Below are 12,208 nucleotides of genomic sequence, written 5' to 3'. Positions count from 1 at the left end.
CAGGGAGACATAAGAGGTACAAGGGGGCATGAGGTACAAACGGGGCATAATCCACAAGATGCCCCTTCACCATGGATGCCTCAGGTTTAGTATATATTTTTTCCCCTGGCTTTTGTCCTCCAAATCTAGGTGCGTCTTATGGTTAGGAGCATCGTATAGTCCAAAAAGAAAAAAAAAAAAATCGATGAAGCAGTCCATTCAGTCATTTCAGACAATTAATTCTAAAGTTCTGAATTTGGTTGAGCAAACATGACTGATATTCAGTGTGGAATAAACAGAACCTTGATTGGTCAGGTTGGATCATTTATGTCCATGATTCAAATATCTGAGGAGCCTTTAAGGCCTCTTGATTGATTCCTGTTAGTTAAAATTTTGACGCATGCTTGCAACACTTTTCTTCATTGGGCCTAGAACTTTTTTTTATTTGATTATGACTACAGAATGGACTTCACATCAACTGCCATAGGTGGTATTGCAATCATTAATTTTCAAACATTGGCCTCAATTCACTAAGATCATGCTGGAGATAATAAGGCAAGAGAAAACTTACCTCCACATAGTGAGAGAGTTATCTTATCTCTTCATTCCTTACGTTACTTCCTCTGTAGTTAATTTACCTCCTCTGTAGTTAATTTACCTCCTCTGTAGTTATTTTCACATGCAGTTAATGAACAGCCTGTCTTTAACTCTGGAGTTATTTTAAGGATTAAAGAGTTAACTTAAAGACAGAAGAGTTAACTTTAGGCTTGCCTGAGGTAAAATGTTTCCTGAATACTACATGCCTTATCACCATGGTAACAACTCTAGAAGAGTTATTAAAGACAGGAGATAAGCTTAGTGAATTGAGGCCAATGGTCAATAATTTTACTCAGTTAATCAGTTTTAAACTAGTTACTGCCCCACACACAGTATATCTACGCCCTGACAGACTTTATCTGAAGTTCCATGGACGTAGATATTTGTCTCCAGCCGCAATCGTCTGCCACGCAAGCAGTCGTCGCTGCCCGTTTGTACGTAAATCAGTGAATAGGAACACAGATCCCATTAACCGATCTAAGTGTCTGTGATCAATGATCCCCGGCATCAATGAGATGTCAGCGGTCATTGATAAAAGTGAAAGTAAAACATACAAGCATTACTTCCTCTGTGTAAATTATACCCTAACACATTAGATTAAATCAAAATGTATAAACCCTCCTTTAAAATTAACCCCTTACCCAGTGTTCTCCCCAGGCTCTTTTAGCCGGGTGCTCCACCCGGCTAATTTTGGTAAGCACCTGGCTGTCACCGCCTTGCCTCCTTCTATGCAGTAAGCAGAGAAGCACCAGCTCTGTATTCTCCTGTGTCACCCACCCGGCTACTTTTTCACGCCACCCGACTGGAAAAAATTTCAGGGGAGAACACGGTTTTACTACTCCCATAGTTCCCAAAATAAAATGTGTGTGTGTGTATATATATATGTGTATATATATATATATATATATATATATATATATATATATATATATATATATATATATATATATATATATATATATATATATATATAGCTACATAAAATAGTTACCTTAGGGACTCAACTTTTTTAATATGTGTGTCACGAGGATATATTGCTGTTATTTTTGCAAGTAAGGGCTTGTAATTAGTGGTGGACGCAAAACTGACAAACAACACCTTTATTTCCACATAAAATATTGTCGCCATATATTGTACTAGGGACATAATTTAAACGTAATGACCAGGACAAATTGGCAAATAAAATGTGTGGCTTTTACTACAATAGCAGGTTTTATTTTAAAACTATTGGCTAAAAACTGAGAAATAATGAATTTTTCCCATTTTTTTTTCTTATTAATCTCATTAAAATGTATTTAGAACAAAATAATTCTACCACCTAAAAAAAGCGTAATTAGTGTCTAAAAAAACATGATATAGATCATTTTGTTGTGATAAGTAGTGATAAAGTTATTAACGAATTAAAGGGAGGAGCGTTGTAATGTGAAAATTGCTCTGTTTCATAAGGGAAAATCCCCCCCAGTGGTTTACTAGTTTAAAATTGGTCAAACCTAAATTCATTAGCAGATGGCTCAACTTGATCAATCGTGGTGAAGTCCTTATATTTCTGAGATTTGGCCGATTTGCATAAGGTATCAGCGCCATATAAAACAGAAAAACAAAAGCAGTGGGCATTTCAGATACTTGCAGCCTTCATCTTGAATCTTCCTTAGTGTTCCATGTCAAATGTAGGAGACAGCGAAGATACAGTTGTCTCCTACTAAGAGAGCTGCAGGCATCGGGAAAGCTGTGATCACAAGAGTGCTGTGACAACTGGGAATGCTGTGACCACTGAGAGCTGTGACCACCAGGAATGCTGTGACCACTGGGAGAGCTGTGTCTACCGGGAAAGCCGTGACCACTGGGAGAGCTGTGACTACTGGGAAAACTGTGTCTACCATGAATGCTGTGACCACTACGAGAGCTGTGACCACTAGGAGAGCTGTGTCTACCGGGAATGCACTTACTACTGGGAGAGTTGTGACCACAAAGAGAGCTGTGACCACCAGGAATGCTGTGACCACTGGGAGAGCTGTGACCACCTGGAATGCCAAGACCACCAGGAGAGCTGTGACCACTGGGAGAGCTGTGTCTACCAGGAATTCTCTTACCACTGGTAGAGCGGTGACCACAGAGAGCTGTGACCACCGGGAATGCTGTGACCACCAGGAATGCTGTAATCACTGGGAGATCTGTGACCACCAGGAATGCTGTGACCACTTGGAGATTTGTGACCACCAGGAATGCTGTGACCATTGGGAGAGCTGTGACCACTGGGAGAGCTGTGACCACCAGGAATGCCAAGACCACCAGGAGAGCTGTGACCACTGAGAGAGCTGTGTCTACCAGGAATTCTCTTACCACTAGTAGAGCGGTGACAACTGAGAGAGTTGTGACCACCGGGAATGCTGTGATCACTGGGAGAGCTGTGACCACAGGGAGAGCTGTGTCTACCAGGAATTACCTCTGGGAGAGCTGTGACCACTGGGAGAGCTGTGACCACTGAGAGAGCTGTGATCACCAGGAATGCTGTGATCACTAGTAGAGCGGTGTCTACCAAAAATGCTGTGACCACTGGGAGAGCTGTGATCACTCGGAATATTGTGACCACAGCAATAGCCGGACCCAGAATTACGGGTCTCTCCCTAGTTGGTACAACTTTGAGGGGTAACTTTTTAATGTGGCCCCAGTGTTTCAGTGGTAGCAGGGCGAGCCCTCTTTAGGCTCACCCTGTACCCAACTGAACAACGATGAGGATATCCGTGTGCACTGAGAGAGCTGTGACCACTTGGGAGAACTCTGCAGACAATGGATTAATATTGTTATACATCTGTAGATTGATACCTAATGTGGCAAAAAAAAGAGCAATCCTTCACTGATCAGAATCTGATCAGAGAAAGTATGTCCTACCAAACACAGCACATCGATTTTCAATAGAGTTCAGCATTCAATCTACTGAAAAATCAATCCATCCCACTCTAACCGCGGTTATAGCCTGTGAATCTACCATTGCTCCTGCCCATCTGGCCCAATCAAGAATTTTGGCTAAAATTCTATCGTTATTATGACTGATTGGTTATGACGCATGATAAAATCAATGAGTGTGTGGCTATCAAAAGCAGCTGCACCCACTGCTCTTGTGAATCGGCCCTTAGAAAAAGCAGCCGACTGGTAGGTATCCCAGGTTTCTGTACAGAGCACTCACTCCTAACCGGTCTTGTCCCATTAGAATTGTACAGGCTATTGAGGTACCCATAGGCTGCAAACATTTCTAAATGACATCTGCATAAACATTACACACACAAGCATAAGATACCCATAGACTGGATTGTGCTTCTCTCTCATCAGAACAGAGGAGCTTCCTCAGCCCATACCTGATCCACTGGGGACAGATTCCTTTGGCTGAGTTAGCGTAGTGCTCTGTATCCATGGCAACACTGCCTGCATTTATCTCTATTATAGCGAAAAGTTAGTGGCTAGTGATCAGTCATTTGTAGCTTTCTTTTAATAGTTTTTACTGCTGTGCGTTTTGTCTTAATTTTGTATACAATAAAGATTTTTATTCAAATACTTAAACGGTGCAACTTTGTACAGGGGTACTTTGCCTTTCTCTATTCTAGGACAATTTCTCCTAGCAGTGAATAAATACCATAAGCAAAAACAGCGCTAGAAATTCAGGCTTACCATGTGCCACCATAGGCTGTAAAGTGCATTACGAGTATAGCAGCGCTGTCAATAATTTGGGCGTGTCAAAAGACTGAGACCAAATTACGATGAAAACATCATAATTTGGCCGCCAGCAATAGTTGGCAGCTGAATTATTACCCCAGAGTCCACGGTGTGGTCTGAAGGGGAAGAGTAATTAACGGTGCGGGAATTTTTGAAGGAGCAGGGTGAGAAGTTTTTTGGCTTCACCCTGCGCCCAATTTTACCGCCACCTTAATTACATGTACACACATTGCCCGATATGCGTTTGCTGAAATACAACCCCCTGGCCCTGTGTCAGCCAATGCTGGACTACCTGTGCTGTGCAAGGGCTAGTCTGCTGATGGTAGGTAAGCCAGCTGCGGGTTGTTATTGTCTACCATCTGCAGACTTCATCTGTGTATAGATGCTAGATCTACACTACCCGAGATGATCTCATGTCAGCACAGGTGTCGCCCATTGTCTTTGACGTGGTCCTTTGTAATTGGTTGTGCCAGATCACTGGTTTCGATTTTCCGTTGTACTTCCTGCTGTTGGCAACTTTTATTCATTACCCTTACCCTCCCCCCCACCCTTCCAAAGAGCAGGACAGGCTGCCTGGTGGACAAGCCAAGTAGAATTTCTTTACAGCAATCGCTAAAGGTGCCCATACATTACTCGATTTTCTACCAAATGACTTTATTGGCCGGTCAACAGTGTGGTTGATTAAAAGTCAATAAAAGAGTGCCTCACACACTGCAAGCAAGATCCTATGCAGTCCACTAATCAAACTTAACAATGTTGTGCATCCATGATCTGAAACCAAGAATCCAAATTGGGAAATTGAGTTTTCTTTGCATGGGTCAACAGGACACCAACAGTTTCCATCAAAGTGGGCAGCACGATGGCGTAGCGGTTAGCGCTCTTGCCTTGCAGTACTGGGTCCCAGGTTCAAATCCCAGCCAGGTCAAGATCTGCAAGGAGTTTGTATGTTCTCCGCGTGTCTGCGTGGGTTTCCTCCGGGCACTCCGGTTTCCTCCCACATCCCAAAAACATACAGATAAGTTAATTGTCTTCTCCCTACATTGGCCCTAGACTACAATACATTATAGATAGACACAGGACTGTGGCAGGGATTAGATTGTGAGCTCCTCTGAGGGACAGTTAGTGACAAGACAATATACTCTGTACAGCGTTGCAAAAGATGTCGGCCCTATATAAATACTAAATAATAATAATAATAATAATAATGGGTGTGTTCACCTATTCATAAATGTGGTAACTGGGCAATAAGTGGCAACAAATAAAAAGAATTGATATGTAGCAAAAAAATACCAGCACTTTAGTAAATGCAGAAAACATAATTTTGATTTATCAGCCAAAAATTGCTGTACTGCCTGTTTGTCAATTTATAACTAGGTCCCAACCTTGTGTAGAGCTGCGAAAACTTTTACAAACGTGCATAGTATTATTGTATTTATTACATTTATTGGCTTGTCAAGTATTACCATAATTCCTGAATATACCTTGAGCATTTTAGAACGGAAGGCCAGATGACTAATTTCCAGCATTTAGATTACGTTTCCAGGCGGGTCTGAGCAAACCAGCTCCAAGTTTTGGGAGTTTAAAAGCTGAAAGTGGCAATTATGGACTCAAAGCAGCTAAATCACAGGCCTCGCCTTTTGTTTTTAATATTGCTGCTAGTAAAAAAAATAATATGGGTGGAGCATGCAGACCATATACAATTACAATTTAATGAGATTAATATGGATTTACCCATATTGCCTATAAATATATGATCTTCCATTAATATCAGGGTAGGGTTATAAAGTCCAGGTGTTCTTTACAGTAATTTGAAAATGACAAGGATGTGGAGGGAGGCTGCCCTTTTTTAATGGAATTAAAACTACCTGCTTGTCTGCCATGTTGGTTCACAGCTGTCAATGCCTTTTAAGTCATTCACCCAGCATAAGGATGAAAACTTTTGTGGCCCCACGGAGTGCAGGCTTGTTAAAGGTGTGGCCTCCACTGGCTGCATGCCTTCAGCTGGCACATTTTGTACCCGAATTTGGCATCTCAGCTACGCCAGGTGCATTTTTAGTCGAATTTGGCTTCTCTTCTACGCCAGGTACCTTTTGTAGCCAAATCTGGCGTTTTTTTCCTCTATATCAGGCTCCCTTTTTTCCCATGCGCCCTTTTAATATGTACGTATTCCAGGTGTGGTCTCCACTGGCAGCATGCTTGTTCTAGTTGTGGCTTAATAACCTGCATTGGTGTTCTAGGTTTGGCTCCATTGCCTGCATGCTTGCTCCAGTTTTGGCTCTATTGCCTGCATGCTTGCTCCAGGTGTGGCTCCATTGCCTGCATGCTTGTTCCAGGTGTGGCCCCACACGTACATTTGAAAGTACTGCACGCTAATTTGGCCTAGTGTAAACAGAAATTGTTTTTTTAAAGGGAGCAGGAAATAGCGGTAGCATAACATCGGTAAATTTACCAATATTTTACTACTAATTGATACAGTAAAGAGTGGAAGTGTTTCCTAAATGGTTGAAACACATTCACCCAGCTGGACCACAATGGTCAATCGGAGCAGACACTACACTGTCTGCTCCCACTGGCTGTGCGTGGACCGGATCAAAAGGGAACCCAGCCTAACTCATCTGAAGATCCTTTCTGTTTTCCAGTACAGTAAAAAAATTAAATATAAATGAAGTTATCTATGCAAATAAGTGTTATTATTATTATTATTTATAGAGGGCCAACATATGCCATAGCGCTGTACAAATACAACAATAGGGAGCATAGATACATGAGCAGTTCAGCATATTATATAATCAGGACAACCAGTGACACAAGTACCGATACATACAATTGATGTTTCGTTTGAATAACATCCCCAGTACTGATAGATGTTCATTTGATAAACTGCACAAAAACAGTAAACAACAATAACAATATTTTTATAGCGCTTTTCTCCCTGGGGACTCAAAGTGCTGTGACCCTGCATTATGCAGTCTCAAAGGCTCGGGAAAAGAGGTGAGTTTTTAGCCTTTTTTTTTTTTAAAGCGGTCCAGAAAAGGAGCCTCTCGTACTGATTGTGGAAGTGAGTTCCATAGAGTAGGGGCCACATAGGAAAAGGCCCGAGCACCAAATGTTAGGTGTATCCTGGGAATAACCAGCTTCATCTTGTTGGCAGAGCGGAAGGTGCGTGGAGGGGCATAAAGTTCCAATATCCGCTATGTATTTGGGTCCCATATGGTTTAGAGCCTTGAATGTCAGCAGGCAGATCTTAAAATTGATTCTCCATTTTACTGGCAACCAGTGAAGAGTTTGCAGTACTGGGGTGATGTGTGAGCTGCGGGGGGCATTGGCTGGGAGTCTGGCTGCAGCATTCTGTACTAGCTGTAAGGGGCACAGAACCTTATCTGTAGATCCAAGGAACTGGGCGTTGCAGTAGTCTAGGCAGGAGTATACAAATGCATGAACCAGGGCAGGTAGGTCTTCAGCTGGGATAAGGCAATTGATTTTCGCTATATTTCTTAGATGGAAGAAGGAAGACTTGACGACAGCTGATACCTGCTGAGTTTTAGATTTCCATCCAGGATCACCCCAAGGTTTCGCACAGAGTCTTTATACTGTACGGTATCTCCCCCAATTGCTAGTTTGAGGTGGTGAGAGTTTTGAACTTTATCCATCATGTGTGGACCACCTACCACCAACACCTCTGTTTTGTCAGAGTTCAGCCTCAGCCAGCTGGTGTTCATCCAATTTTGTAAATCCACTAGACACGCATTTATGCCCTTGCAAGCTTACAATCTAGAAGGTAGTGAGTTTGTTGTGGAACAGTTTGTCAAATGCAGTCCTTTTCTGAAAGGTAAATAGAAGCCAGAAGAGTTTCATCTGGCTGAGAAAAGGCTGCTGGTAAAGTTTTAGCACTAAAGTTCAAATGGTCATTATTTTTTGCTGGTTTTGCAGCTCAACAAAGCAGATATGTCATGGCTTCTTTTTAGACCTAATGAAAATTAAGCCCTTCATCTCATAGGTTTATTTTCACTTCAGGTTTACTTTAACCACTTTACCCCCGCGCGTACGTATTTCTCCGCCCCTTTTTCCATCCTTTAACAACCAGGGACGGAGAAACACGTACTTTCCGCGTTCCCGACGCTGCCCGCGCTCCCGCTCGTAAACACGCCGCCCGCCGCTAGTAAACACGCCGCCGCCCGCCCAGAGATCAATGAACGGGAAAATCCATTCCCGTTCATTGATCTAAGCCCCGCAATGATCAGCTGCTCTCCTATGGGCAGCGCGATCATTGTGAGAAAAAACTCACGTGTCCAGCCTCCTTATACTTCCTCCAAGCTTCCGGAAGGAAGCTTGGAGGTCGCATTAAAACAAAAAGTTACTGTGGCCATCTTGTGGCCAAATAGTAAACTACACCCTACACATTTTTCACATACAAATAAATGACTTTTACACATAAAATTAACTCATTACCTCCCACACTCCCCATTTTTTTATTTTTTGTAATTAAAAAAAAATTAAAAAATTTACAATTAAAAAAAATACATAAATAGTTACCTTAGGGACTGAACTTTTTAAATATTTATGTCAAGAGGGTATAACACTGTTACTTTATAAACTATGGGCTTGTAATTAGGGATGGACGCAAAAATGAAAAAATGCACCTTTATTTCCAAATAAAATATTGGCGCCAAACATTGTGATAGGGACATAATTTAAATGGTTTTATAACCGGGACAAGAGGGCAAATACGTTTCATGGGTTTTAATTACAGTAGCATGCATTATTTAAAAACTATAATGGCCGAAAACTGAAAAATAATTATTTTTTTCCCCACATTTTTCCTATTTTCCCATTAAAACACATTTAGAAAAAAATAATTCTTGGCATAATGTCCCACCTAAAGAAAGCCTAATTGGTGGTGGAAAAAACAAGATATAGTTCATTTCATTGCGATAAGTAATGATAAAGTTATAGACGAATGAATGGAAGGAGCGCTGAAAGGTGAAAATTGCTCTGGTGCTCAGGGGGTAAAACCCCTCAGTGGTGAAGTGGTTAAGTCCATAAACAAGCTTCACAGCTGACTGCCTAAACAAATCTAGTAAAAAAAAAATTGTGTCTGAAATTAGGAATTATTTTTTTTAATATAAAACAAATAAATAAAAGGAAACAAAAATGGCAGCCTCCATATTCCACCCACTTCAGTTGTTCTTTAAGGATCATCAAACAAACACAAATGCTCAGATCAGACAAGTATTTGTGTTTATTCTTTGGAAAAACACCTTACACATAAAGGGGACTGACTTACCTAGACAGGTGCAAAGAAAAAGGAATTAAAAAAATTGTGTTGTTGCTTATATCTACCAATAAGAATTAACATGTCATTGCCAGATGAAACCTGATTGGTCGCTCTTGGCAACAGCTCTACATTCCCTCCATTAACCTTTGAACAGATTTTGATACGTCAGCCCCACAGACTCATACAGTTCCATATTATGCACTGATGAAGACAGATAGCCAGAAACAGCTGTCTACAAATTGGAATACATCGCTGTATGGCTTTAGGCATGTTATAAATCAGCAGCTCTGGATGCCTGCTTACCTGACAAAGACACAAAGGAATTATTCGCATGAATCGCCCACTGTTCTGAAGTGATGCATTATGGGCCATGTTTTATGGACACATGCTGCAGGTGATGTCCTGCACTTTTCCGCATGTTTACAACAGGGCCATGACTCCCTCTCAACAGAAATGAGCGTGCACAACTATTTCATCTGAACATGTATGCTCTAAGGCCAATCTTTTAGAAGTCTAATCTGACAGTCCTTTGACATCTTTAGTGAAGTGTGCTTATAATGATCATTGAATGACAGGTCCATTTTCCAGTGACACCTACCTGCTGGAGCATTTCCTCGGTAGCATTAAGCTTCACCTGATGTTCCTCCACACAGGATTCCAGGTCCCGGATCTTGTCTCCTTGGGCCTCCACCTGATCGGTGAGGACGCTCACCTAGCACAACACAAACACATCAGTCACAAGCACAGCCTTTTCCATTCCTGCAAAGCGAAAGCAGAACACAGAGCGTTTCCCTCTGCTGACGCTCACATCTGCCTCAACAACAACTGCTCCTACCTCGCGATTTCTATAGCTTGGAGTCAAGCCTGACCCTGCTTCCTGCTGACGCTTTCACAACCCTGTGTTCTTGGGAACAGTTAAGCAATCTCTAGTGAGAGAGCAGCTAACGCATTTCTTAACAACATGCTGTATCTGGAAAAACAATAAAGCGCTTCTTCTGGGAGCCGAATCAATTGTTTTACTAGTGAGAAAGTGCAGCGAGGAGTCTGTACCTACGCTTTGCAGAGAGGCAAAGTATGCGATGCGTTTCAGGGCATGTTTAAGCACCTATTGAGCAAAGCTTACAAAACTTTCCAGGCCCTGCAAGTTACTACAAGAAGGGGAAAGATAGCAACAAAGCTAGTCAAGCAAAATGTTTATCCACAGAAATTAATTTGTCAGCGCAATGCAGAGCAGATTTACAATCAGCCTGCACAAACAGCCCAGGAGCTGATGGATGCCTACAGAAACATGCCTGTCACTTGTTTTATTATATAGATTTATTGCTAGAAGTTTCAAGTTTTTGCCTTCTCTTCCCCCCCCCCCCTAAAAGTTAAAGAGTTAAAGAGAACCTGAAGTGACAGAGATATAGAGGATAACATTTGTTTATTTAATTCTAAACAATACCAGTTGCCAGGCTGTGCTGCTGATCCTCTGCTTCTGATACTTTTAGCCACAGACTCTGAACAAGATTAGCCACATGCTTGTTTCCAGGGCCAGACTTGCCACGTGCCTACAGGGGCCTGTTGATGGAAAGGCGACTCTCTCCTCTCCCCAAGTGCCTCCCTCCCTCCTTCCCTATGCAGAGTCCTGGTGAGAGTGTAAATGAGTCGTTACCCAGCTCACGGCATTCCAGTGACGTGATCTCCCTTCTGTTGGCGGTACCAATGGCTACTTAATACTGATGGAACCTCTGGCTCCCTATTGCTAAAAGATACCTGTAGCTACCTATGATGGGCAAGGGAAGTAAGGGAGAAGTGACAGCTGGGACAGTCAGCACACTTGCGGTGTGGTTAGACAGTCGTTTGTAGGTTCATAGAGGGCAAGGTCTAGGGTGCCAGGACATCTGTGTCTGATGTAAATCTGGGCCTGCTTGTTTCAGGTGTGTGATTCAGACACTAGAGATGATAGAACAATCAGCAGAGCTGCCAGGCAACTGGTATTTTTGAAAAGGAAATAAATATGGCAGCTTCCATTTGCCTCTCACTTCAGGTTCCCTTTAAAGGGACTCCGAGCAGTGCAGAAACTATGGAAAGATGCATATCATTTTAAAGCTCTCTTTCTCCTCTTTCCAACGATATATAAATCGCCGCCCTACGCCTTTTAGTTTTCGCTATTTTCGTGATTGAAATTGCTGTGGCCGCGATTACGATCACAAAAATAGAGGAAACTAAAAGGCGTAGGGCGACGATTTAGGTGTCGTCAGAAAGAGGAGAAAGAGAGCTTTAAAATGATATCCATCTTTCCATAGTTACTTGTATTACACAGGACGACTTTTTCCTAAAGTCAGCAGCTCCATTCTGCTGAATGGAGCTGCTGACACTGGGGAAAGTGTCGTCCTGTGTAATACAATATAACTATGGAAAGATGGATATCATTTTAAAGCTCTCTTTCTCCTCTTTCTGGCGACACCTAAATCGTCGCCCTACGCCTTTTAGTTTCCTCTATTTTCGCGCTCAAAATCGCGGCTGTGGCAATTTCAATGGCGAAAATAGCATAAACTAAAAGGCGTAGGGTGGCGGTTTATATATCATTGGAAAGAGGAGAAAGAGAGCTTTAAAATGATATGCATCTTTCCATAGTTTCTGCACTGCCCGGAGTCCCTTTAAGTC

The 12,208-nt window shown here is 42.1% G+C and overlaps 1 protein-coding gene across 11 annotated transcripts in view; it reads right to left on the bottom strand.

The window, feature by feature from the left end:
- The window catches only part of PPFIBP2 (PPFIA binding protein 2), a 308,186-nt gene that overhangs the window by 119,227 nt on the left and 176,751 nt on the right, over positions 1–12,208 (bottom strand). For 10 of the 11 annotated variants that reach the window (XM_068259523.1, XM_068259524.1, XM_068259526.1 and 7 more), the window contains one exon: positions 10,158–10,271. In XM_068259523.1, the coding sequence (XP_068115624.1) occupies positions 10,158–10,271 (114 nt within the window). Of the gene's footprint in view, positions 1–10,157; positions 10,272–10,394; positions 10,586–12,208 lie in introns of those variants that run through there. The other variant, XM_068259532.1, reaches the window with a different exon arrangement.

This window comes from Hyperolius riggenbachi, chromosome 11 (genome assembly GCF_040937935.1).
Source record: "Hyperolius riggenbachi isolate aHypRig1 chromosome 11, aHypRig1.pri, whole genome shotgun sequence".
Lineage (NCBI taxonomy): Eukaryota > Metazoa > Chordata > Amphibia > Anura > Hyperoliidae > Hyperolius > Hyperolius riggenbachi.
The sequence above is the reverse complement of the archived record's forward strand: the minus strand, read 5'-3'. Positions and strand labels throughout refer to the sequence as shown.